General features: G+C 48.0%; 1 protein-coding gene across 1 annotated transcript; it reads right to left on the bottom strand.

Annotated features, from left to right (window-relative positions):
- Nucleotides 1-17994: 17994 nt before the first annotated feature.
- LOC141171569 (interleukin-8-like) lies at nucleotides 17995-25395 on the bottom strand. The gene is made up of 4 exons (XM_073655251.1): nucleotides 25263-25395; nucleotides 23583-23718; nucleotides 21102-21185; nucleotides 17995-19937 (listed from the first exon to the last, which is right to left on the bottom strand). Exons 1-4 carry the CDS (start codon nucleotides 25327-25329, stop codon nucleotides 19913-19915), a joined length of 312 nt encoding a protein of 103 aa, XP_073511352.1. The 5' UTR covers nucleotides 25330-25395; the 3' UTR covers nucleotides 17995-19912.
- Between the last annotated feature and the right edge of the window lie 356 nt (nucleotides 25396-25751).

Here is a 25751-nt window from a genome sequence, read left to right on the forward strand (position 1 = left end):
CTCCCTATAATATGGGATACACCACCATATGCCATCCCACCAGGTAATTTACCTTAGCTTCCTTTATCTTCCTTATCTTTCTTATCTTTACAAAAAAAGATGGTAATTTTGTATTTGTTACTTTTTAGGTAACTTGTATTGATGTTTTGAAATGAGCGATAATTTATAGGGCGACTGGAAAATACAGTGTATACCGCATACTTAAAGGCTTTTTAGTCTCTCTCTTACCATCTTCTGGCCAGACGCAAGACTGCAGGATATTTTCTTTTCTTTGTTTCAAATGTAGGGAATTATAATTTATGTCCTAGATGTGCTGAAGCCATAAGGCCATGCCATGAGGCATAAGACAGCTGAAGGCAATGATTGGCTGGAGCAGTCAAGCAGGTAGACCGGATGTCATTGCTGTAGAGCAGTAAACAAAGACCGACGGGGAGCACCAAAGCTGCAGTACAGGAGAAAATGGTGATTTAGCTAGTGAGCATAGGTTCCTTTGTTATTTTATACCATTCCTCCTAGACAGAAAATTCCATTAAGGCCTCATTCAGACACGATTTTGCACATATGTGTTCTATCCATGTTTCTTACAGATACAACACGTAACCATTATAGTCTTTAGCAGACCTCGGCAAACTGTGGCCGACGGGCCACATCCAGCCCTCTGGCAGTACCAGTCCGCCCGAAGGGCTGTAACAGTGGCCCACGGGTCACACAATTCCCTCCCCCGCCTGCTGTCCATCCGCCCGCTGTCACTGCTATCTGCATCCTCAGGATGCTGACAGCGGTGAATACATTGGTAGAGGAGGGGCCATAGGCTTCATCTTCCACCAATCAGCGTGTGAAACAGCAGACGCGATGACATCATTTCATCGCGCTGCTGCTGAGACTCAGTGCACAGCAGACAGGAGCAGAGCGCTGGTGCAACGGGAGTGAGGTGAGTATGTGGTGTTGTTGTGTAAAGAAGACAGTAAAACATCAGAAGAACTCTTACAGGATGTGCCATCAGTGAGGAGAGACTGCCATCTGCTGGCCACACGAAATCAAGTGGAACCAAGTTGTGTTAGAAGATTTGTAGGGGGAATAAATTCAGATGGCGGACCTGATCAGGTGACACACAGGAAGGATTTCCTGGATATAAAATCCCTGCGCATCAAACCGCAGGCAGATTTGGCAGCAAGCTGCAGAGGAGAACAAACGTGCTCTAGAGGTGCCACAAAGCCCCGTATGACAGGCCTCAGCCAGAGGCTTGTGTCACCTAAGTGCCGGACACCGCCTGATAAGGTCCGGACCTGTCACAGAAGTGCCCCGAGTCCTGCGCATGTTGGCCAGAGCCAGGACCCGCACTCTGCACCGATTAAGTTCCCAGGATCTGACATCACCTGTCAAGAGCCGAGGTCTGGACCCCCCTGCCTCAAGCCTCAGAGACTACCGTCGATGGTCAAGCCGAGAAGAACTAAGAGACGACTGGAGAGGCGCACCAATAGTAGCAGAGGAACAGTGCGAATGAGCAAGGCCGTCACTTCCAACTTTCACCTATGGTACCGGGGACAGTTGGGATTAGGACTTCAGGCTGGTAGGGAGCTGGTTGGTGCGTGGGAGGCTAAAAGGGAATGATTGACTATATCCAGAAGAGACTAGCAGCCTAGCAGGAAGAACCGGTGACCCCTGCTAGGACCATATTGGTGGAAGGAGAACTCACGTGGTGACACCCATGACTGGGTGCACCGCATTACAGAAAATAACTTTTATTTTTACTTGCTGAATGAATCCTTTTGTTAATTCAAGTTACTATTTATTACCATTGTTACTAATGTAGCGTCGGCGTCCCTGCCTCCTGTTAGGCAGGGACGCTGTTCCCCTCACCTCTCCGCTCCGTGCCCGGCGTCTTCCTCCCTCTCTTAAAGGGGCCGCGCGTGCCGTCCTAAGGAGTCCCTGGCCAATGGCCGGAGGATCTCTCCATATATAAGGCTCCTATTCCAAAATGGAGGTGCCCGAGCAATGTTGTAGTGTGACACCCCAGGGGTCTGGTTGCCACAGTAATAGAGATATTATGTCTGAGAGCAAGTGGGAGGTTTCTCTGGTCAGGAGCCCTAAACATGCAACACGGCCCACCCAGACCTGGGAGGGGAGGAATCTGCCCTTATAAACTGGGTCTGGGGCGGGATTAGTGAGTGAAGCTGCAGACAGAGACAGAGCCTGCAGAACAAGCAGAGGAGTCAGAGCCTGGAGTGAAGTTCCAGACACAGGGAAAGCAAGAACAGGAGCTCTGTAGGAGCAGAGGCAGAAGGCCAGGGGCTGTGAGCAGAGATATAGCTCGCCCTGGCTGAAGTTACTAAAGCCGGACACAGGAGTCCGAGGCTGTGGGGACTGATATACACCCAGCAGCAGAAACCAGCCGGCAGGGGATTCCAGGTCCTCTGGCCATAGAAGCCCGGAGGCTCAGTCACAAAGAAGGGACCAGCGCCGCCATCCAGGAGCGGAGGCTAACAGAAGGCCCCAAGTCACCAGCCATACGGGTGAGCACCACACGGTATACTCAGGGACGTGGGCTACTTGTAACCGCTGACAGCAAGGTAGCCAGGAAGAGTGCAGATAAACGGGGAGGCCTACAACTCCACCTGGCCAGGGGAACTCCTGCTTGCTCGCAGACTGACCAGGCCCCTTATACTAGCCAGTACTCCCGGGAGGGTCTGCCTTGTACCATCAGTAAAGACCCTGAACTGCACCACACGTCTCTGTGATTCCTTGCCGCTCCTGCACCATTAGCACTGGGACCCTCACACCATCACTCCCATCATCTCTCACATTAGCTGCCCTGAGGCAATACTCCTCCCGTGGGGAGTTATCCCATACTCAACTGCGCAACCAACATTAGCCTCAGCGGTCGGCAGCGCAGCGGCGGTCCCCACTGACCGCAATCCACGGGTGGCATAGTCGGACACTTATTACAACATTTAGACTGCCACTGGTTTGACCACCCTGGGCACGGACCGGGTCGCCGCCACGGAGAACTACAACCCCCAGCGATCCGGCTCCGGGTATTCCCCCTGCACAGCAGCAGCAGCACAGGCCCAGGGGGCGCGTCAACTTTGGCGTAGTCGGCAGGATTTCGTGCCCGCAACCACCGGGTACTGCGTGCCTGAAAAAGAGACTTTTATACTTACCTGTGGTGAAGTTTCCCGCCGTCCGGAGTCGTTTCCCGCCATCCGGAGCCGATTCCCGCCATCAGACGCCATCTTGGACCGTTTCCCGCCGTCTTCTGCCTTCTTCCCGCCATCCGCAGCTGCTTCCCGCCTTCGGACGCCATCTTCGGGACGCCGCACAGAAAGAAGAGGGGCGTGGACGCCGAAAGCGCGCGAGATCCAAAGCTCCGCACCACGCTCTGACGCTGCGCAAGGTCCTGGAAGGGAGGAAGAGCGACGCTGACGTCATCGGAGCGCGACTCCAGGTCCTCAACCCCGACGATCGACTGCGGAGCCGCGGCCTACGGAAGAAGAGCATCGCAAGGTAGGCCACGGTCCACTAGGGGGGAGGAGGATGCCGGATACCGAGGGGAGCTCCACTGCCACAGCCACCGCCAGCGCAACCGCTGCAGCAGTCATGCCATTCACCATGCCCTATATCCCGGGGGCAACCTGGCTACCCCAGTACTCAGGGGAGTCACATACTCTAAATGACTTTAGAGAAAGACTGGATAGCCTCTTCCAGGTGTACCCCCTCACAGAAGAGCAAAAAGTGTGCATCCTGGTGGCCCAATTAATCGGGGCAGCCCAAAGGGAGGTAAAGTCCTGGTCACCTGGGAGGAAGAGGACTGTCAGAGAAATACTAGCCCGGCTGAAAGACACATTTGATACCCGCACCTCAGCCGAAATACAGCTCAGATTTTACGGGTGTAAACAGCGGGCACATGAGAGTATAAGAGACTATGCTCTAAACCTACAAGAGGCCCTGAGAGCCATTAAGCAGGCAGACCCTGACAGCGTGGGAAATGAAGATAAGCTGTTGACTGAACAATTTATTGAGGGTCTACTGTGCAATGCCCACCGAACCCAGTTGCGGGCAATGGCCTTACAGGACCCTGACCTGGACTTTGCACAGTTCAAGGACAGAGCCATCCGGGTGCTCCGAGAACCGGCACCAGGTGGCGCTGTGACCCACAGGCCCCCTGCTATCACTTACCACCAGGAGACGGCGCCCTTGTCTGCAGGGCCTGTGGGAGCTGATGCGCAGGCTTTAAACAGTGACCCGGCTACAGACCTGCACCATCAGGTCCAAGAGCTGACTAAGAGCGTTGCCGCGCTAACCAGAACTGTGCAGTCTTTACAGGTCTCTTCTCCAGGAAAGATCCAGCTGGCATCCGGACCGGAGGACGTCCCGTGGCGCCGACTGAGGAGGACCCCACCGGCCAGAGGAAGACCCAGCGACAGATACAACGAGGACGGACGACCCATCTGCCGCCGCTGCAATCAACCCGGACATGTGTCAAGGTACTGTCATTTAAACGGGCACAACCTGGGGTAGAGGGCCAACCCCCAGGCATAAGACCATCAGGCCCATCAAACTGGCGTGATAAATACGTAGGGGGACGTCCAATCTTGCCTGTGGTACTGGATGGCATTCCTATGAGTGCCCTACTAGGCACTGGGTCACAGGTGACCACCATCCCGTACGTGCTCTTTAAACAGTACTGGAATGACTCGGACATAACCCGCTACCCAGATGACGACCTGAGTATCATCGCCAGCAATGGTCAGCCCGTGCCGCAATTGGGATTCAAAGAGGTGACCATTAAGATCGGTAAAGCCGAACTGGCGGCACAAGGACTGATTATAGTGGACATAGACCGTCATGAGAGTCACCCTAGAATAACCTTGGGAACTAATGTGATTGAAAATTGTCTTGCAGAGGTGATTCTCATTTTACAGCAGGTTGCCAAGAACGCCAGTTCCGGCCAGCAGCGTGTGCTCCAAAAAGAGATCCGGGCACTGATGAAGCGGCAACAGGTGGAACTATCTGGTGGTGAGATAGGTAGCGTGAGAATGTGTGACCCGTTCCCTATTGCCATGCCCCCAAAAAGTTAGATGATGATTTGGTGCCGGGCAGCTATTGGTCTAAGAGGTAGAGACTACCAAGCAATGGTAGAACCCGTCTACTCAGACAGTAGGCCCACCATTTTGACGGCACGAGGGGTGGTCGATGTACGCCATGGGAGGGTGCCCGTTCGCATCATAAATATCGGGGAGAGAGAAGTACACCTGCCCCGGTATGCCACGCTAGCCAAATTGTTCACCATCAACCAGAACTCTGTACAGGCCGTGGAACCCTTGCCTCCATCTCAACCAGAGGAAGGTAACGGCTCTAAGAAACCAATGGAGGACTGGTGTCAGCAACTACATTTGGGTACTGACTCCACTCCCTCACACCAGAAACAGGGAGTCTATCGGGTGGTTCGAGAGTACGAGAGAGTGTTTAGTAAACACCCGCTAGACTTTGGGCGAGTAAAGGGGGTAGAACACCACATCCCCACGGGAGACCATCCTCCCATAAAGGAGAGATACCGACCCGTACCCCCGGCACACTACCAACACGCCAAGGGGATGCTTAGAGACATGAAGGAGGCTGGGGTAATCAGGGACAGCTGTAGCCCCTGGGCAGCTCCACTAGTCTTAGTGAAAAAGAAAGACAACACCATGAGAATGTGTGTAGACTACAGGAAGGTCAACCGTATCACACACAAAGATGCGTACCCGTTACCAAGGATAGAAGAGTCCTTAGCTGCATTAAAATCTGCTAACTTCTTCTCTACTTTGGATCTCACTAGCGGGTACTGGCAGGTTCCTGTAGCAGAGGTGGACCGGGAGAAGACCGCATTCACCAACCCGATGGGTCTCAGCGAATTTAACTGTATGCCGTTCGGGCTCTGCAACGCACCAGGAACCTTCCAACGGTTGATGGAATGCTGTCTGGGACACCGGAACTTCGAGACGGTCCTGTTATACCTGGACGATGTCATCGTCTATTCCAAGACCTACGAGGACCACCTGAAACACCTGGCAGAAGTGTTCGAAGCTCTGGCAAACTACGGCCTAAAGGTGAAACCCTCCAAGTGTCACCTCCTGAAACCAAAGGTGCAATACCTGGGACACGTGGTGAGTGCTGACGGAGTGGCTCCTGACCCTGATAAGATCACCGTGATTAAGGACTGGCCAAGACCCTCCAGCATAAAGGAAGTGCGGCAGTTCCTCGGGTTGGTAGGCTACTACCGAAGATTCATTCCCGGTTTCACCAAAATGGCAGCCCCTATGCAGGACCTCCTGATAGGTCAATCTCGGAAAGCCAAAAACCAGAAGCCGCCCTTTAGGTGGGAAAAGCTGGAAGAGGAGTCCTTCTGCCAGCTGAAGATGGCCCTCACGGGGGATGAAATCCTGGCATATCCAGATTACAGCCAGCCCTTTATCCTCCACACGGACGCAAGCAACATCGGGCTAGGAGCCGTACTGTCCCAGATCCAGCAAGGGAAAGAACGGGTAATCGCTTACGCCAGCCGAAAGCTACGGCCCACGGAGAGGAACCCTGAGAATTATAGCTCATTCAAGCTGGAGTTCCTGGCAGTAGTGTGGGCAGTGACCGAACGTTTCAAGCATTACCTTGCCTCCTCCAAATTCACCGTGTACACGGATAACAACCCGTTGACACACCTGGACACTGCAAGGCTCGGTGCCCTGGAACAGAGATGGATGGCCCGCCTGTCCAACTTTGAATTCACCATCAAATACCGGGCAGGACGCTCAAATGCCAACGCGGATGCCCTGTCTAGAATGCCGAACTTACCGGACGTAGGGGAAGATCCAGAAGACCTGGAAGAAGTTGAGCTCCCTGCGTTCCACCGTCATGGGATTACCCTGTATTCCCACCGTGTGAAGGACAGGCGCTCCGTGACGTTCAATCCCTTGCGCCACTACAACTGGGCGGAGACGCAAGACAGTGATCCCGCAGTCCATTTGGTGAAGGAAATGCTGACCCAGGCCGATGCCTGTCTTGACCCAGATGCTCCGGAGGAGACCAAGCAACTGTGGAAGGAGAAAAGTAAGCTGTTCCTCTACAGGGAGAAGCTGTGCCGGAGAATGGTTAACTCTCGAACACATGAGTTGACCTGGCAGGTAGTGGTCCCAAGACGAGACGCGGCTATGGTTCTGGAGGCATACCACAACGGAGCAGGGCACTTCGGATGGAAGAAGCTGGAGTTCTTGTTGCGTGAACGGTTCTACTGGGCAGGCATGAGAGGAGCCATCGAGAGGTGGTGCAGAGACTGTGGCCCGTGCCACCTGAGAAGAAAAGACCGAGCCAGCCAGAAGACTCCCCTGCAGCCCATCATCACCAGACAGCCACTGGAACTGGTAGCCCTGGACCATGTGAAACTGGCTCCAAGCAGATCTGGGTATGTCTACGCCCTCACAATCGTAGATCATTACTCCCGGTTCCTGGTGGTGGTCCCGGTCAAGGACTTAACGGCTCAAACAGCAGCTAGAGCCTTCCAGCAGCACTTCTGCCGTCCACACGGGTACCCGGACCAAGTGCTGACAGACCAAGGACCAGCCTTCGAAGCGGAGGTCTTCCAGGAGTTCTGCAACCTGTATGGCTGCAAGAAGATAAGAACAACACCCTATCACTCTCAAACCAATGGACTCTGCGAGAAGATGAACCAGGTGGTGATAGATCTGCTAAAAACATTGCCCCTGGAAGAACGCAGTCTGTGGCCTGAGAAACTGCCCGATCTGGTGGACCTGTATAACCACATCCCTGTAGGTTCCACCAACTGTACCCCGGCTTACCTAATGAGAGCAAGACCTGGTAAGCTGCCTATTGACCTGGATATGGGAGTCCTGATGCCTGAGGACACCTCGCCAGAGGCAGACTGGGATACAGAACGGCAGCAGCAGTATCGGAAAGTACAGGAGAGCGTCGAGCGAAGTCTGTCTCAAGCTAGAGAAAGGCAAGAGAAGGCTTATAACCAGTATGCTCCCGCTGTTCCCCTGGTACCTGGAGAGCAGGTCTTGAAGAGGAAGAGGCGGCTCCACAAGTTGGACGACCAGTGGGAGAAGGACCCGTACACCGTACTGCCATCAAGCCATGAGAACCCAAAAATCTGCGTAATCAGTAAGGATGGAGGAGAAACCACAGCCATTGTCTCCAGAGACCACCTGAAGAAGTGTCCCGAGCAGCTGCAAAGCCCTGAAGAAGATCAAGGAAACCCTCAACCCGCAGAGGAAAGGGAAGAAATGATCAGTACCGTACTCGGAGACTTCCCCCGGTCTTGGACACAAGTAAACGGCGCTGTCGTGGTACCCGTCCTCACCTTTCTCCAGCCAGCCCCGCAAGAGCCTACAGAGGAACCGGTAGAGCTGGAAGAGCAGCCGGCCCAAGAGGCAGAAGAGTCCACACCAGCAGTACAGGGGGATCAACCCTCTGCTAGTAGTGAGCCTGCCGTGCCCCTAGTGAGCCAAAGAGTGCGCAGACAGCTGCCCAGCTTACCCATAACACCTCCTACACCCTGTAGTGCAGAACCAGTTAGTGAGCTCCGTAGGTCCACTAGAGTCACTAGAGGTCAGATGCCCGCTCGCTGGAGAATCTAAACTAATGCACTGTGAATTTATCTGTTAACTGTTTATGGTTTATGTTTGTTGCCTGTTGTTAATTATGTTTCTCAGTTACCCTGCAGATTTTTATGGACTAACAGGTTATGGACGCTGGATAACCGGAACAGTCTTGTAGATAGTTGCACCTTGGTGCCTCTTGCGAAGACGGCCGCGGAAGAGAAAACCTGTCTGGCGTGGCCTCCTTGCGGCCCAGAGTAGTTAGTCTACCCTTGCAGCCACGCCCAAGGACAACGCAAGGGGTTTGCTTTGGACAGGTCCCCTACTTCGCTTAAAGTTTCACCTTGGGTGACATGGACACCCTCTTGTTTCAAAAACTTCACCTTGGGTGATATGGACACCCGGTTGCGGACACGCCGTGACCTTTAAAGAACTAAAGCTTCTTGTAAATATGTTATCGTATTATTGTTTATACCCTGTTATTATGTTTTAAAAATGTGTTTAGTCCCGGAGTACTAAAATTTACTAGGGGGGAATGTGACACCCCAGGGGTCTGGTTGCCACAGTAATAGAGATATTATGTCTGAGAGCAAGTGGGAGGTTTCTCTGGTCAGGAGCACTAAACATGCAACACGGCCCACCCAGACCTGGGAGGGGAGGAATCTGCCCTTATAAACTGGGTCTGGGGCGGGATTAGTGAGTGAAGCTGCAGACAGAGACAGAGCCTGCAGAACAAGCAGAGGAGTCAGAGCCTGGAGTGAAGTTCCAGACACAGGGAAAGCAAGAACAGGAGCTCTGTAGGAGCAGAGGCAGAAGGCCAGGGGCTGTGAGCAGAGATATAGCTCGCCCTGGCTGAAGTTACTAAAGCCGGACACAGGAGTCCGAGGCTGTGGGGACTGATATACATCCAGCAGCAGAAACCAGCCGGCAGGGGATTCCAGGTCCTCTGGCCATAGAAGCCCGGAGGCTCAGTCACAAAGAAGGGACCAGCGCCGCCATCCAGGAGCGGAGGCTAACAGAAGGCCCCAAGTCACCAGCCATACGGGTGAGCACCACACGGTATACTCAGGGACGTGGGCTACTTGTAACCGCTGACAGCAAGGTAGCCAGGAAGAGTGCAGATAAACGGGGAGGCCTACAACTCCACCTGGCCAAGGGAACTCCTGCTTGCTCGCAGACTGACCAGGCCCCTTATACTAGCCAGTACTCCCGGGAGGGTCTGCCTTGTACCATCAGTAAAGACCCTGAACTGCACCACACGTCTCTGTGATTCCTTGCCGCTCCTGCACCATTAGCACTGGGACCCTCACACCATCACTCCCATCATCTCTCACATTAGCTGCCCTGAGGCAATACTCTTCCCGTGGGGAGTTATCCCATACTCGGCTGCGCAACCAACATCAGCCTCAGCGGTCGGCAGCGCAGCGGCGGTCCCCACTGACCGCAATCCACGGGTGGCGTAGTCGGACACTTATTACAACATTTAGACTGCCACTGGTTTGACCACCCTGGGCACGGACCGGGTCGCCACCACGGAGAACTACAACCCCCAGCGATCCGGCTCCGGGTATTCCCCCTGCACAGCAGCAGCAGCACAGGCCCAGGGGGCGCGTCAGTAGCATAGTTCATCAGTCTGCTTCAGCCCTCAGGTCCCGTTACCAGTTTCCTGCCAGTTTCCTGTCTGATACCTGCCTGACTCGTGTCTATCTGCTGTTATTCCTGCGGTCCGACAGTCTGCCTACCAGCCCTGCCAGTCTGTCTATGGATCCGTCTGCCCGCTCACCTGGGAGCGCTCACCTGCTACCCGTCTGCTAGCCTACCTGGAGGCTCTGCCGTCACGTGCTGTGACCACCTGCCTGTCCAGAGAATCTTACCCGCTCACCTGGGAGCGCTCACCTGCTACCTGCCCGCTAGCCTACCTGGAGGCTCTGCCGTCACGTGCTGTGACCACCTGCCCGTCCAGAGACTCTTGCCCGCTCACCTGGGAGCGTCCACCTGTTACCTGCCTGTTTGCCTACCTGGAGGCTCTGCCGTCACTTGCTGTGACCACCCGCTTGTCCAGAGACTCTCGCCCGCTCACCTGGGAGCGTCCACCCGCTACCTGCCTGCTTGCCTACCTGGAGGCTCAGCCGTCACTTGCTGTGACCACCCGCTTGTCCAGAGACTCTCGCCCGCTCACCTGGGAGCGTCCACCCGCTACCTGCCTGCTTGCCTACCTGGAGGCTCAGCCGTCACTTGCTGTGACCACCCACTTGTCCAGAGACTCTCGCCCGCTCACCTGGGAGCGTCCACCCGCTACCTGCCTGCTAGCCTACCTGGAGGCTTAGCCATCACTTGCCGTGACCACGCACCTGTCAAGAGACTGTCCCCGTCACTTGCCGTGACCTCCTGCCCTCTTACCCAGAGACTGTCCCCGTCACTTGCCGTGATCTCCTGCCCTCTTACCCAGAGACTGTCCCCGTCACTAGTTGCGACTGCCTGCCCGCCTTCCCTGGGTGTCACCCGCTTCCTTACAAGGACTGCCCCTTTGTATAGTTGCTCTGTGGTTCCACCTCCCAGACCCGATACAGCTAACCCCTTTCAAAATAATTGTTATACATATAAAGTGGTTATATCAACCCCTGACTCTTCCTGCCTTGTGGTCTCTTTGCGTAGCATTCCGGCACCTGTGTTACAGTTGTTTTTTTCATGTGTATGGGATATTTGTATATAGGAGGCTATGTGGGGGCTCACATTGTATGAGACTGTGTGCGGGCTCTTATGAAATATAGGGGGCTTTGTGTGGGCTCATATGGTATCTAGGGGGCTGTGTGCGGGCTAATACAGTATATGGGGGATGTCAACATACTTAATTCTGCTCAATATTAAGTGATACAAATAATATTATTATAAATAATTATAATTAATATGTTAATATTAATATTGAGCAGAATTAATTTCAGCCTATTGGTTGGACCACAGTCATGGTCTCTCATGTGGCTCCTCCCGAAAATTAATTGCCCACACCTGGTCTATCGGACTGTCCACATGTCTGGTCTACACGTCTGTGTTTTTTCACAAACCATGTTCATGTAAAACCCATGGTGACACGTCCATTTTCTTTCTGGCATCACGGATGAAAAGTGCCAATACACATTTATGGGTCTGTGAAAAACAGCACATGGATGGCATCCGTGATCCATCCGTGTTTATTTATTTATTCATCTGTGAAAAACACTGATGACACACAGATGGGAAATAAAAAGTACTTGGCACTCAAGAGGATGATAGGAAAGAGTATATTGAGGTTTCTTTAGTATCATCGTAAGCAATCGAAAAAGAAGGATATATTGATGACATTTCGGTCCCTGCACCATGGACCTTCATCAGATACAGATTGCTACGAATATTAAAAATAGTCCTGAGAGGATAGGCACTGTGGAGTTGCTGTGTGACCGGCACTTTCTTTTACTTTTTATATGCCTACTGACGGAGTAGATACCTTCTTGTAAACCATTTTTTGCCACAGGAGTGCCGTACATACATAATGCACACTGGGGGTAAAAACTGAAACAGTGACTAAACACTGACACACTGATCCAAAACACTGATGATACCGGTACCATTTTTTTGTGTATGTGAAAAATACTGCTGTCTGAATGAGAGAAGCGGCCTTATTCAGATGAAAGGGAATTTTCTTGTACGCAAAAAACAGTCCAGGTTTGCTCAGTGTTCCATATCATTAGAGTTTGGTCATTTTCAGTTTTTATCATTAGGTTATATGCGCATTCAGTATTTGATTGCAGAAATTTCTGCAAGGTGTCTGTAAGGTATCTCTTAGAAGGAAGAATGTTGTGGCAAAAATGCGTGTTTTGCTGCTATTTTGATGCATTTTTATGTGTTTTGATCTGTTTTTGTACAGCAATGAATGCTTTTTGGAGCTAAATAAAGATATTTGAAAAAAGAAACGTGGGACATCGCTTTAACCCTTGGATTACTGTCGGACCTGGGGTGAGTATATGTTGTATTTCAAATAAAGTGTTTTATTCTCAGTGTATGTGTTTATTTAACTCTTTACTTATAAATTTAGTAATGAGGGTGTCAGCGACACCTAATCCCATTAACCCTAACCCCATTACTATTCCGCACTTTTTTTGTATACATGTAAAGTAGGAGAACAATGGAGTACACATGTTGATTAAATATGAAAAGGTAAATTTTATCAGAAAAAACTCTGAACAATAAATAGATGAAGTAGAAAAGACAGGCAAAGCATGCACCACAGCAAACAAGGTAGCCAGGCAATTACATAGAGGTTCTGTTGGTAAGTAACAAATAGTGGTAGATAAAAAACACACCCACAGGAGTGGACTGATGCCCAACCACTTGTTCTGTTTGAGGATGAGTACGTGGGAGGGTTAGTGACAGCGGACAACCGGAGCACATCTCTTATGCTGACGAAACACAGGTGCCAGCTGCTGCGGCTTTCTGCAGTATGCAGACCAGCAAGGAGGACAGAGGTGAGGATGGTGGAAGCTGATGCAGGGGATGATGAGCTCCTAGACCCCACAAGGCCATGTGAGTGACGTGGGCAGTTTGGATGACGAAGTGGCAGTCATGCTGCCCCAGCTGCACAGCAAAAGAGGAAGCAGGGTGCAAAAGCACAGCGGCTAGCCCATAGCCAATACGTCGGCTGCTACTGCCCACCGCGTTGACATACTGAGCACACCAAAGCCAACTCAAAGGAGTTCCCTGGCATGGTATTTTTTTAGGCATTGTGTTGACGACAATACATGGGTGGTTTGCATGCTGTGCCATCAGAGACTGAAGAGAGGCTTAAATATTCTTAACCTGAGCACCAACAGCATGACGAGACATCTGAATGCAAATCACAAGCTGCAGCGGAGTACACGCTTGAAAAAACAGGAAAGATCTGAGGCTTCTCCTGCTCCCTCTTCTGCTGCAGTCTCAGCCTCTTCCTCCCGCTTCTGAGAAACAGGTCCAGCTGGCTCCCTGCAAAGAGAAGATGTGACAGTACCACCACCAGCAGTGTGACCGAGCATCTCCACACCATCACATGGAAGCGTTCAGATGTCCATCCTCCAAACACTGGAGAGAAAGAGGAAGCATCCCTCTATCCACCCATGAGCCTTTTTCCTGATTGCCAGCATTTCAAAATTCCTGGTCTTTAAAATGCTGCCCTTTTTGCTGGTGAAGACGGACATTTTTAAAAAACTTATGGCGGTGTCTGTCCCACAGTACATGGTCTCCAGCCGCCACTACTTTTCTAGGCGGGCCATTCCTGACCTACATGAACATGTTGCAGACAAAATCAGTTGTGCACTGTGCAACGCCATTGTTACGCTCGCGTCCGGACTTACTGGCATGAGCGTGATTAGTGATCCCACTGTACCATGAACCGAGGAGTGCCTGAAGGGGCGTAACTAAGTATCTACCGGATCCGACCAAGGTCGCACGGCGGCTAACGACTCCGTGAACCAAGGAGGAACCGAGCAGAGGGACCAGCTGCGACTCCAGGTCAGACCCCGGTCACAGCTGTTGACCCACACCGGGGAATGCAGGAACAAGCAGGTTAGGCTGGCATACAGACAGGTGGGTATTGGCAGGCACAGCTGGAGAGCAGGCAGGAGGATACTGGCAAGCACGGCTGTTGTGCAGAAAGGGAGGCACTAGCAGGTTGGAGCACAGGCTGGATAGGGTCCAGTACAGACTGGGTTTCAGGAACTGAACCGCAGATGCAGTAGACAAGCAGAGAAGAGAGGAACCGCTGGAGCGGTGGGCAAGGCAGAGCAGAGAGGAACCGCCGGAGCGGTGAGCAAGGCAGAGCAGAGTGGAACCACCGGAGCGGTGAGCAAGGCAGAGCAGAGTGGAACCGCCGCAGCGGTGAGCAAGGCAGAGCAGGAAGGAACCGCCGGAGCGGTGAGCAAGGCAGAGCAGGAAGGAACTGCCGGAGCGGTGAGCAAGGCTGAGCAGAGAGGAACCGTCGGAGCGGTGAGCAAGGCAGAGGAGGAAGGAACCGCCGGAGCAGTGAGCAAGGCAGAGCAGGAAGGAACCACCGGAGCAGTGAGCAAGGCAGAGCAGGAAGGAACCGCCGCAGCGGTGAGCAAGGCAGAGCAGGAAGGAACCGCCGGAGCGGTGAGCAAGGCTGAGCAGGAAGGAACCGCCGGAGCGGTGAGCAAGGCTGAGCAGAGAGGAACCGCCGGAGCGGTGAGCAAGGCAGAGCAGGAAGGAACCGCCGGAGCAGTGAGCAAGGCAGAGCAGGAAGGAACCACCGGAGCGGTGAGCAAGGCTGAGCAGAGAGGAACAGCCGGAGCGGTGAGCAAGGTAGAGCAGAGAGGAACTGCCGGAGCGGTGAGCAAGGCAGAGCAAGAAGGAACCGCCAGAGCGGTAAACAAGGCAGAGTAGGAAGGAACCGCCGGAGCGGTGAGCAAGGCAGAGCAGGAAGGAACCGCCGGAGCGGTGAGCAAGGCAGAGCAGGAAGGACAGGGCTCTGTTCACACTGAACAGACTGGAAGGGGCAAGCAGAACCAGATACCCACAAGGTACTTGCAATGAAGTAGCGAGTGGACTCTAAACTCACAACAGAAGTACAGAGACATTGAGTAAGAGTTAGGTGCAGGTTCAGAGACTGCAAGAAAAGGGAAGGTACAGACACAGAGACAAACAGGCTAGGGGAGTGTGCAGACAGGAACTGACACTGCAACAAGATACAGGAGCGAATCTGGGTATATGGCCCCCAGAGAGGCGGACAAACAGGCTAGGAGATAGTTCAAACAGGCCTGGGAATACAGCCCCCAGGTTGGCGGACAAGCAAGAAACAGAACGGGACCTGGCACATCAGAGTCAAGGAGCCCTCTGAAGGTAAGAGTTGCTCAGGCACCTTCTTCTGGGAGAAGGAGGTTTAAATATCCAGTGACCCACAGCAATAGGCTGGGAATGCATTAGGGGTGTGCCCACAGCAGCTACAAGAATCAGGAAGCAACCGGGCCGCCGCCCTAAGCAGTCAGAACAGAGGCATGCACACAATATGAACAGGAGCAAGATTTGCAAGCTGGACTGAAAGGTAAGATTGTGATCTTGCATAGTGGGAGATGGTGCACTATGCAAGCATGCCGCCAGGGATGTTACAGCCATCAGTGGCAAGGTGCACATAACCACTGATACGTGGACGAGTAAGCACGGAGAGGGATGTTGTATCTCCCTAACTGGCCACTGGGTAAATGTAGTGTTGGATGGGCCTGAGGCTGAAAGCGTTTTGGCGCATATCCTACCACCACCGAGGATTGCAGGACATTTCTCTGTTCATGTTGCCTCCTCCTCCTACTCTTCTTCCTCCACCACCGCCTCATCTACTCAGCATAACACCTGCATGACCAACACCGTGCAGGAGCTGTGGATGGGGATCGAATAACAGACCGATGAGTGGTTCGTGCCACTAAATCTCAAGCCCGGCCTCATGGTGTGCGATAACGTGTGAAATCTTAGCAGCTCTGGGCCTAGCTGGTTTGACGCACATCCCTAGCCTGGCACATGTGCTGAATTTGGTGGTGCAGAGCTTCCTGAAAAATTACCCCTAGATATCAGAGCTGCTGCAAAAAGTGCAGGCTGTTTGTGTGTGCTTTCGGCGTTCTCACCTTGCCGCTGGCCTGTCTGCGCTGCAGCGTAACTTCAGCCTCCACACTCTCCATTTCATATGCGATGTACCCACAAAGTAGAGCTCCATCTTGCATATGCTGGAGAGATGGTGCAAGCAGCAGCAGGCAAGAGTGGAGTTTCAGCTTCAGCACAAAAGGGTGAGTCGCACTATAGAACAACACCACTCCACCACCAAAGAGTGAGCCTCCATGCGGGATGTATGTGCTGTGTTGCCCTGCTACAAGTACTCCATGAACATGGCCAGTGCTGATGATGCCATCATCAGCATTACTATCCCACTTCTATGCTCCTTGAAAAAACGCTTCAGACGATGATGGATGAAGTGATGGCACAGGAGGAAGAGGAGGAGGAACAGGAATCATTCACACCATTATCAGGCCTGTCATCCACACATGACTTGGAGGGTGGGTTCCTCTACCAACAGCGGCCAGGTACACAACTGTCCAGCCAGGGGACAGTTTTGGAGGATGAGGAGGAGGAAGCGTGTTCACGGCAGGGTGGCACTCAAAGCAGCTCACGGGCATCACTGTAGTGTGGCTGGGGGCATACAGAGTACACAGATGATGCACCTCCCACCAACGACAGGTTGTTGTTGCCTCTGGGCAGCCTGGCACACATCAGTGAATATATGTTGCTGTGTCTGCGCAATGAAAGCCAGTGCTGATTACTGGGTAGCCGCTTCCCTGGATCCCTGCTACAATGACAACATTTCATCCTTACTTCCGCCACTGGAGCATGATCGGAAAATGCAGGCATACAATCGCACACTGGTAGATGCACTACTGATTGAGTCTCCACCTGACAGGACAGCGGAGGCTCAGTGGAAGCACAAGGTAGAGGAGGAGGAGGAAGAAGTCGCCAACGCAGCTAGGGCACCACCTCAGAAGGGAGGGTTAGCCTGGCTGAAATGTGGAAAACCTTTATCAGCACACCACAACATCTGGCACCATTATCTGATATGGTCCATATAAACAGAAGGCAGCATTTCAACAACATGGTGGAAGAGTACGTGTCCACATGTCTCCTCGTAGTGAGTGATGGGTCTGCCCCATTTAACTTCTGGGTCTGCCCCATTTAACTTCTGGGTCTCCAAATTGGACACATGGCCTGAGCTTGCCCATTACGTGTTGGAGGTGCTGGCCTGACCTGCAGTAAGTGTACTGTCGGAACGTGTGTTTAGCACAGCAGGAGGTGTGATCACAGAAAAAAACGGTGTTGGTTACCTCCTCCTCCGCCTCTTACATCTATACTGCCACATCCACTTCCACCTCCTCCTCAACCTCCACCTCCACTTGGACCTCCACTTCCTGGTTTAAGATTATTTTAACTTTTTTTTAGTCTATTTTGTTTTATATCATTCCCTATTCACAATTGTCCTGCTCATACCCCCATTTTGCTTCCTTTTGCAGCCACATAGACTTTACTATTGACTTCTATGGGGTTCGGGTTCAAGTTCGGGTACAGTTCTGGTATCCAAACTGAACTTTGGACTAAAGTTCGGTCGAACCTGAAAATCCACGGGTCAGCTCATCCCTATCCACAAGCACTTACAAGATGCCCAGGGCTCCTGCTGACAACATAATACTTTCTCTGGTAGTTTCAAGTTATTTTTGTTATTTTTTTTCAGATAAAGTGCAACAAAAATAAAATAAATCATATCAAATAATTTAAAAATATGTTTATTTATTATAAAACATATACAGTACATTACAAAAACATTATTAGTTACACAAAAAAGCCTTGGAGTAGAAAATAGTAGATCTATATTTGAAGTTCTACATTTTACAGAAGAATAACCAGTAACTATAGGACCTGGAAACAGGCTGCGTCCTTCATAGCCGCTATGCCTGCTGCCCAGGTAGTTTTATTTATCCTCCTGAAATTTTATATGAGATTTGTAAGATGGTTCTGGGGCAAAAGAAACACATTCACCTCCTTATTTTGTGTTCAAAATTGATCCTCCCTTAATTGAGATTAAAAGGTAAACATCTTTCAACTTTATTTAGACAAGTACGCCAAGGTTATTTTTCTGAGTGCCTTTAGATGAATTCTGCAGTTTTGAGAATTTTTCACCGCAAATCTTCGGAAGTTTACAATACAATATTTGTTAATGAGGTTCTCATATTTGAAAGAAAAAATCTAAATCTCCAGTATGCGCATTATGTTGTAGAACTACAGTATATTTATTATGGATTTCACCCATTTAATGTACATGATGAAATCCATTAGTAATATATGCAGATTTTTCGGAGAATTCTCCCCAGATTTGCAGCAGGAAATATTCAGTTTTCCTTGCAACATTTTAGCTTAAATCCAGGCTATACATGTGAGTGGAGTGTCTGAAGAATGTGTGTGGAGTTCTACGAAGCTATCTTAGATACATGGGATGAATTGCTCCAGAAATCTGCCACATGTAAACATACCATGTAAACTTCTTGTCCCTGTCCATCCTTCCACATAGTGGAGCTTGGATAAGAAGCAAATTTAAGTTGATCATTTTTTATTCTGGTATATGTTTTTTTAAAAACCGACAGCTTAGATTTTAAAGGGTTTATTCAGATGTTGTAGAATTCTGAAACCTAAATCCACTAAGTGAACAAAGCTCTGAAAACTTACTAGCTGTTTTTTTTAACATCAGTTTATGGGCTGTGTCTGGAATTGCAGCTTATCCCCATTGAAGGAAATGAGCTGTAATGCAATGTATGGCAAGCAGTGACTCTGTTTCGGGAAATACGCCGACCCTTGTGTAATCTCAGGTCAACCATTAAATATTAAATAAATAATTCAATAAGTAGTTATAAATAAATAAATATACAAATATTATAGAGCATGACCAGTTCACACAACTTACTGTTATGTTAAAAATGTTTTCTCATTTTTTTAAATCTTTTTCAATAATTTTTAGATTTTCCATTAAAGTTTATGATATTTCATACTCTCATATTGACAACATTAAATGGGTTTTGCCAGCAAGGCCCATAAACCCTCAATACATGATCCATGGGTGTCAAACCCCCAGGACCCCACTGATTAGCTGAGCAAAGTAAGCTATGGGTCATTCAGTCTGGTGGCCTACATCTGACCTACACCTAAGGGTGCAGTAAGACGGCGGTATAACACAGACGACGATGGCATCGCAATGCTTGGACTGTCTGGCGGCTCTCCTGACCCGAGCATGACAGCATGTATTTCTATGCAGCTGTCATGCTTGGTCAGGAGAGTGGCCTGCCAGTCCATGCACGGCTATGCGATCGTCATCCATGTTGTATGACCGTTTGACTGCGCCCTAAGGCTGAATTCAGATATCCCTGTTTCGCGGTCTATACACATACCTAATGGCCGGACCAACTGCAGCTCTTCTCACCTGGACACAATGGCCTCATAGATACCTATGAGGCTGTTATTTAAAGTCAGGAAACCCGCAATCGAACCAGGCATTGTAGTTTGTGTACGGACTGTGAAACAGGGACGTCTGAATTCAGACTGAGGATGGTAAAAGCCAAACCACATTGTAATATGTATTCAATTTTTCTAGCTAAACATTTCCCAGCTGTAAAGATAATAAAACACTTGTGTCTCACTAACGTAAAAAATATAAACGTAATTCAACACTGAAATCCATGATCGAATATAAAATGATCTTCTGTTAAGGTAGAAGTAAGATCTTAAACGGTTTCCTCATTTTTCTGCCTGTTAAGTAAAAAGTTTTTGCAATGTTAGAAAAATGATAACTGTATATATTGCTTTGCAATAATGCACAATGAATATAATTAATATATGGTAAAAACTACTCTGTTTATGAATATTTCTTATGCATTTCTCATGCTGCTTTTTTTAACTATTTTAAAGGGATTCTGTCATGTCTGATAATATTATTAACCTGCAGATATAAGGCTAATCTGCAGGTTAATAGCGTTATGAAGGTGCCCTACCACAGTACTGAAAACGCGGGTCCTGGGAGAGAATGAACTTAATTTTTCCCAGGAGCCGCCGGCTTTCAGTCATGCAGGTGTTTCTGGCGCAATTACAGTCACCGCTCACAGCACTGAGAATGGCGGCTGTAACCGCACCAACACTGCTTGATAGATTGCAGTGTACTGATGCACTGCTGAGCTGGTTGTCAATCAGTACAAGGGCATGCTTACGGCCGCCGCCCTCAGTGCAATGAGTGTTGACTGTAATTATTTCATGACTGAAAGCCATCGGAGAAATAAAGTTAATTTTCTACCGGGTTCTGCACTTTCAGTACTGTGGCCAGTCACCTTCATAACATTATTAATCTGCAGATCATACCCTATAAATCTGAGCCCGCTCTCAAGGGAATCTGTTAAGTCCCGATCACTATATAAGTAAAAGCAGATTATGTTAGAGGTGAAAATTAGCATCCAGAGCATATGTTTGCCACTGGTCCATTGTTCAGTTGATTGACGTCCTGCTAACCCCACTGATAGTCAGCTGAACAGTGGACATGATTGGAGAACAACCATGACTGCTCAGTGCTGTGCCATGCCCCAAGGGCTGGAAAGCAGCACAATCATAATATTGCTTTCTCCTTTCACCACTGAATGCTACCTGTGACAGACACATGCTCTAGATGCTAATTATCACCTTTAATATGCTTTGCTTTTACTTATATAGGGAATCTGGACCTGACAGATTCCCTTTAGTTGAGTTATTTTAAGAATATATCAGCTAAACACTGATCCCCTACAGTGTGAGTAGCATATTTTCAGGGCAGGTTTTTAGCATTGTTTGCAGTGATAACAAGTACCACACTATCAGCAATTCTTTGAAGAAACAAGTAAAATGGAGCACAGTAACAAATGACAATGGTGACAGTTTAGATTATCTTACTTTTCCAATAGAGTCTTGATTAGTTTTTCTACCCAAGGGGCTGATGGATCCACACAAACACGGCTTCCACTTTTCAGAGTAATTCTGAAAATAAAAAAACACATATTTTATGTACAGTAATTAAGGTAAATTTCTCACTCTAATAAAGGATGAATTTTGATTTTTATGGGTGGCACTAGAGTTCTACTTCTCTTCCTCTCTGACGAGGATACTTGCATATTTAAATTCCCAGAGGAGCACTGCATGGCCTATAAGTCTCCTTACACCGGCTTGGCACTCTCTACAAGGAGAAAGGTTTCCTCTTAGACCTTATAATTAAAATTACATGGTGATTGTATATGGATTTATGATCCCTTGACTATGGAAATGTTTCTTTTGTGTAGTATTCTCCTTATGTGAATGACGATGTGAACACTCTGCTCAATACTTGTATCTTAGTAAAATATTTGTAGCCACATTTGCTAGTATTAGGACAAATTTACTGACAGTTTTTACAAGGAATCTGTCAGCAAGTTTTTAGTATTTAATCTAAGAGCAAAATGATGCAGGGGTAAAGATCATGATACCAGCAATGTATCACTTACTGGGCTGCTTGCTGGAGCTTTGATGAAATCACTGTTTTATCAGCAGAAGATTATCAGTAGAGGACTACGGTAGTTGTTTCATGCCCCCCAGACCTCCTACTCTGTGTACCCCCAACCAATGATTAGCAGCTTTCTGCCAATGTATAGAGTACACAGAAAGCTGCCAATCAGTGGTGTGGGAGAGGTTATACAGAGGTCAGTATTTAGAGAACTGCTGGATCTGCAGCAGAGAAAACTGCAATTTTATAAAAACTGCACCAAGCAGCTCAGTAAATGACACATCGCTGGAATCAGGGTCTCTGTAACAACATCATGTTGATCTCAGATTATATAGCAAAATACTAGTCACTGCTTTCAAAGTTCATTAGAAGACATAACTCTAATATCTTTACTGAATGTATAACTAGTCCTTCACTTATGTGTCCATCATATTGTATGAGGGTGACCGGGACAGTCATGCGTCTCTTCCCCCTGTGTGCACATAATGATGTACTTTGTGTTTATTATATATATAAGCATGTATATGACCTATTATCGGATGAGTAGCACAGGGTCAGTTTAGGTATAGGTTTAGGTAGAGAGGTAGATGAGATTGGGGTAGTGCAGAGGTGGGCACTTTAACATAGGGGATAGTTAAGTCAGGAAACAGTTAAAGGGTTAGGAGCTGCTCAGTGTGGGAGTAGCAGGACAGTGAAGACTGGGGGAAGTTCCTGTTTTGTGGTTAGTTGGACATCCAGGGGGGCACGAGTAACCTGGTCTGTCCAGCAGCAGAATAACGTTGGTCGGTAAATATGAAACAGACTTTCCCATAGCATTCGGGACCGACAGTCCACGGGAGCCAGCAGTGAAGCGTGCTTCAAAATCTTATCAGAAGGGGAAGTCGGACTGGGATTAGTCCAGAGATTCTTAGAACTGTGAGCCCCTCAAGGGCCAAAGTGGCCGACTATGGAAGGTACCGTATAGCTCAGGACAAATGGACAGTGAACATCAACACATGCTGTACAATGGACTGTGACCCTGGAAAAGTATCTATTCAATGCTGTATGTTCTATTATGTTGAAATGGGATCTTCAAGTAAAGTTTTTTACAAAATGGAGTGGAAGTCCCTTAGTGTGTCTGTGGTGGCTCCTGAAGTGGAAGAACCAGAGACAGCAGAGACCTGCGACCAAAATGTGAGTGTCATGCATCATACGCACAACACACATTTGTCTTTGTCTGGGAGCTGGGGTGAAGGAACACAGCATTCCCTTGCCATCACAGCCACCCTGGGCCCCTTACAATATGACCAGGGTGCACATTTATATCCACTTGAAAAAAACAGTGATGATTTCTATTAAATGACAGAGTGTGATGCTTTAAAGTTTTAAAAACTCTTCATCAGAGTGGACAAAAAGTGTTTCTATCCATGGAGTTCCTGTCCAAGTAGGGATTTTCTAAAGTGGGAAACACCTTTACATAAAGGAAAGAAACGTTTATCAAGATTTATAGCTTCTATTGCTACTGTTTAGAATAACATCTTATAAAACCTTGTGTATATGTCCTATAATGGAAAAAGTTGTCATGAAGGAGGGTTCACTGTCAAAAAAAAGTCACACCCCCTTTAATTTAAGATAAGCTTTGAAGGCAGATTCTCAGGGAATTCCATGTCCGGCCCATAGATCTTAACAGCTCATTTACATATTAAGAAAAACATTGATTTCTTGGGAATAAGGTATTGGATCACAGATATCAAGGTATCATTTTATGCAACTTTCTATGACCTACATGCCCATATAAACGGCTTCAGAGGATCAATACCACTAACAGATTTCCTTTGATGCTCAGGTTCCAGAAAAGAAAAATATTGCTGCTGTATGCAAGAAAATGTAAAATTTTCATCTGTATATAAAATACTCACATCACTTCAGTATTTTTACAGTGGGGACCACTAGGTAGGAGTTCCAAACTTTTCATGCCTTTAATTGGTTTTTCTGGCTTTTCAACATTAATACATTGACATCTTAGCTCTGATGCTGCTTTTGCTGAAGGCATACCTACAATTTCAAGGAATAACATATAATTACTTTTTTTTGTCTATACCATGGAATAGAAAGTTTTCATAAATGGTATTATAGATCTCCCCAGTCACCAGTAGAGGGAGCTTGTAAGCTTACTGCATTAGTACTGAGTTCAATATATTTACAGTCAGTATGCGGCTGGCTCTTAGTTTCCCTGAGGGACACAAAGATATTTGCTTTTTGCTTTAATACTAATTTAAAAAAATCATGGCATTCTCCTCCAAAGTCAGTTGAAACCGGTACTACAGTTCACAAAAGCTGTACGGTTCTAGCTTTACAGTCTCCATGCACTACCGTACAGGCTCCATGCCAGTGTACATAATACTAATATGAATTTTTGCATTGGATTTCCCATTGATTAACTATGTTCACAACATGTTCAGCATACAGGTCTAAAACTGTAGAGTATAAGCCTCCGTAGTAAAGAGTGGAATACACCTGCCAGTGACTCATATTAAAAGGATATATAAAAGGTGTATTTGTAATATACTTAGATTTAATACATTGACCGTGCTTTTGAAAGGGATCTGTCAGAATGATCCACCCCATGCTCCGTCCCAAAATAAGCCCTGTCTATACAATCATGTTGCTGTCTGAAAGATAATTTCATTGATACCTTTACTGATGCAATCTGTTGCTTCCTAATGAAATTCTGTTACAATTAATATGCAAATGAGGCAAAATGGCTTAAGTGCTATGAGAGTGTCAGAGCACTTCCCAAGCCTCTGTCTGCCTTGCATTATTCCCTCCTGGTCCCACTTCCCTCTGCTTAACTGCCAGCTCACTGGCTTAACTATATGGCAAAGGAGCTGCCAGGAAAGCAGTGGATGGTGAGACTGGGGAAGCAGGGCCTTTGGAAGTGCTTTGATACTCCCAGAGAACTTAAGTCGCATTTGCATATGAATAAATACAGTGATTTTACATTCAGGGAGCAACAGATTGCATCAGTAAAGGTGCATGACATTATCTTTCATAGAGCAACATGACCATATTAACAGTTTGGAGGGTAGTGAATTATATTATACATATACAGTATATATACATATACAGTGTAATATATATATAAATAAATAATAATAAAAAAAAAATTTATATATATATATATATATATATATATATAAAATCACCAAAAAATACTCTTTTTACATATCTTCGGGTAATGATGGATAATAGGCTAGTTAGATATATGTCAATCTCTGATCCCAAATGTAGTTAGAACCTTTTCTTACATATACAATATAAATTTCATATCAACTGCCAATTTCAAATAAAATTATTCTCAATGATATAAAATAGACAAGTTAAAAAATGAAACATAAAAAATGAACTTATGAAAGAAAAATAAAACTTTAACATTTATGATGAATGTAGTCTAATTTAACATGGACATTAAACTAATTTATAGTTGTCAAAAATGGCATCCATTTTTCCCCCAATTAATTAGAAAAATGGAGAAATAAACAATATGCACAATGTTAGTAAATTCTTTTTCTTAAATTCTCTGGAAATTAGAAAAGTACCTTCTGTTACAGTGGTGTAAAGCAGGAAGACGGCAAGAGTCACACAGGATGTTTTAGCAAACTTCATGCTTAAATATACTTGGCAGACTTCTGAATTCCTTTCGCTTAGCTGAGTCCAAGATTATCTGTCTTCAATTTGCTGGTAATGTGAAGTTATATAAAAGATTCAGGACGCTCATTCTGACGTCATATCATTACAACGGCGTAATTTCCAAAATAAGTCACTTCCATAAGTTGGTCACATTTCTGAGTCACAAAGATATGTGTGTTTCACATGATTTGTAATACTTACTTCACAAATGTGTCACTGGTTTTATTACCTGTGAATTAAAGAAATTCACAGATGAATTATTGACCCTTAAAAGTGTTTGATCGTTAGTATTAATATTAAGGGGGGTTCTGGGCTCTACGCTAGATTCCTCCAGGCAATGTGACCACTTTCACAATTCCCCTCAATTCCTAGCACCAAGTCTGCGATTTGCATGCTTG

Source organism: Phyllobates terribilis, unplaced genomic scaffold, assembly GCF_046119375.1.
Source record: "Phyllobates terribilis strain yellow unplaced genomic scaffold, ASM4611937v1 Scaffold_1__5_contigs__length_1240528914, whole genome shotgun sequence".
NCBI lineage: Eukaryota > Metazoa > Chordata > Amphibia > Anura > Dendrobatidae > Phyllobates > Phyllobates terribilis.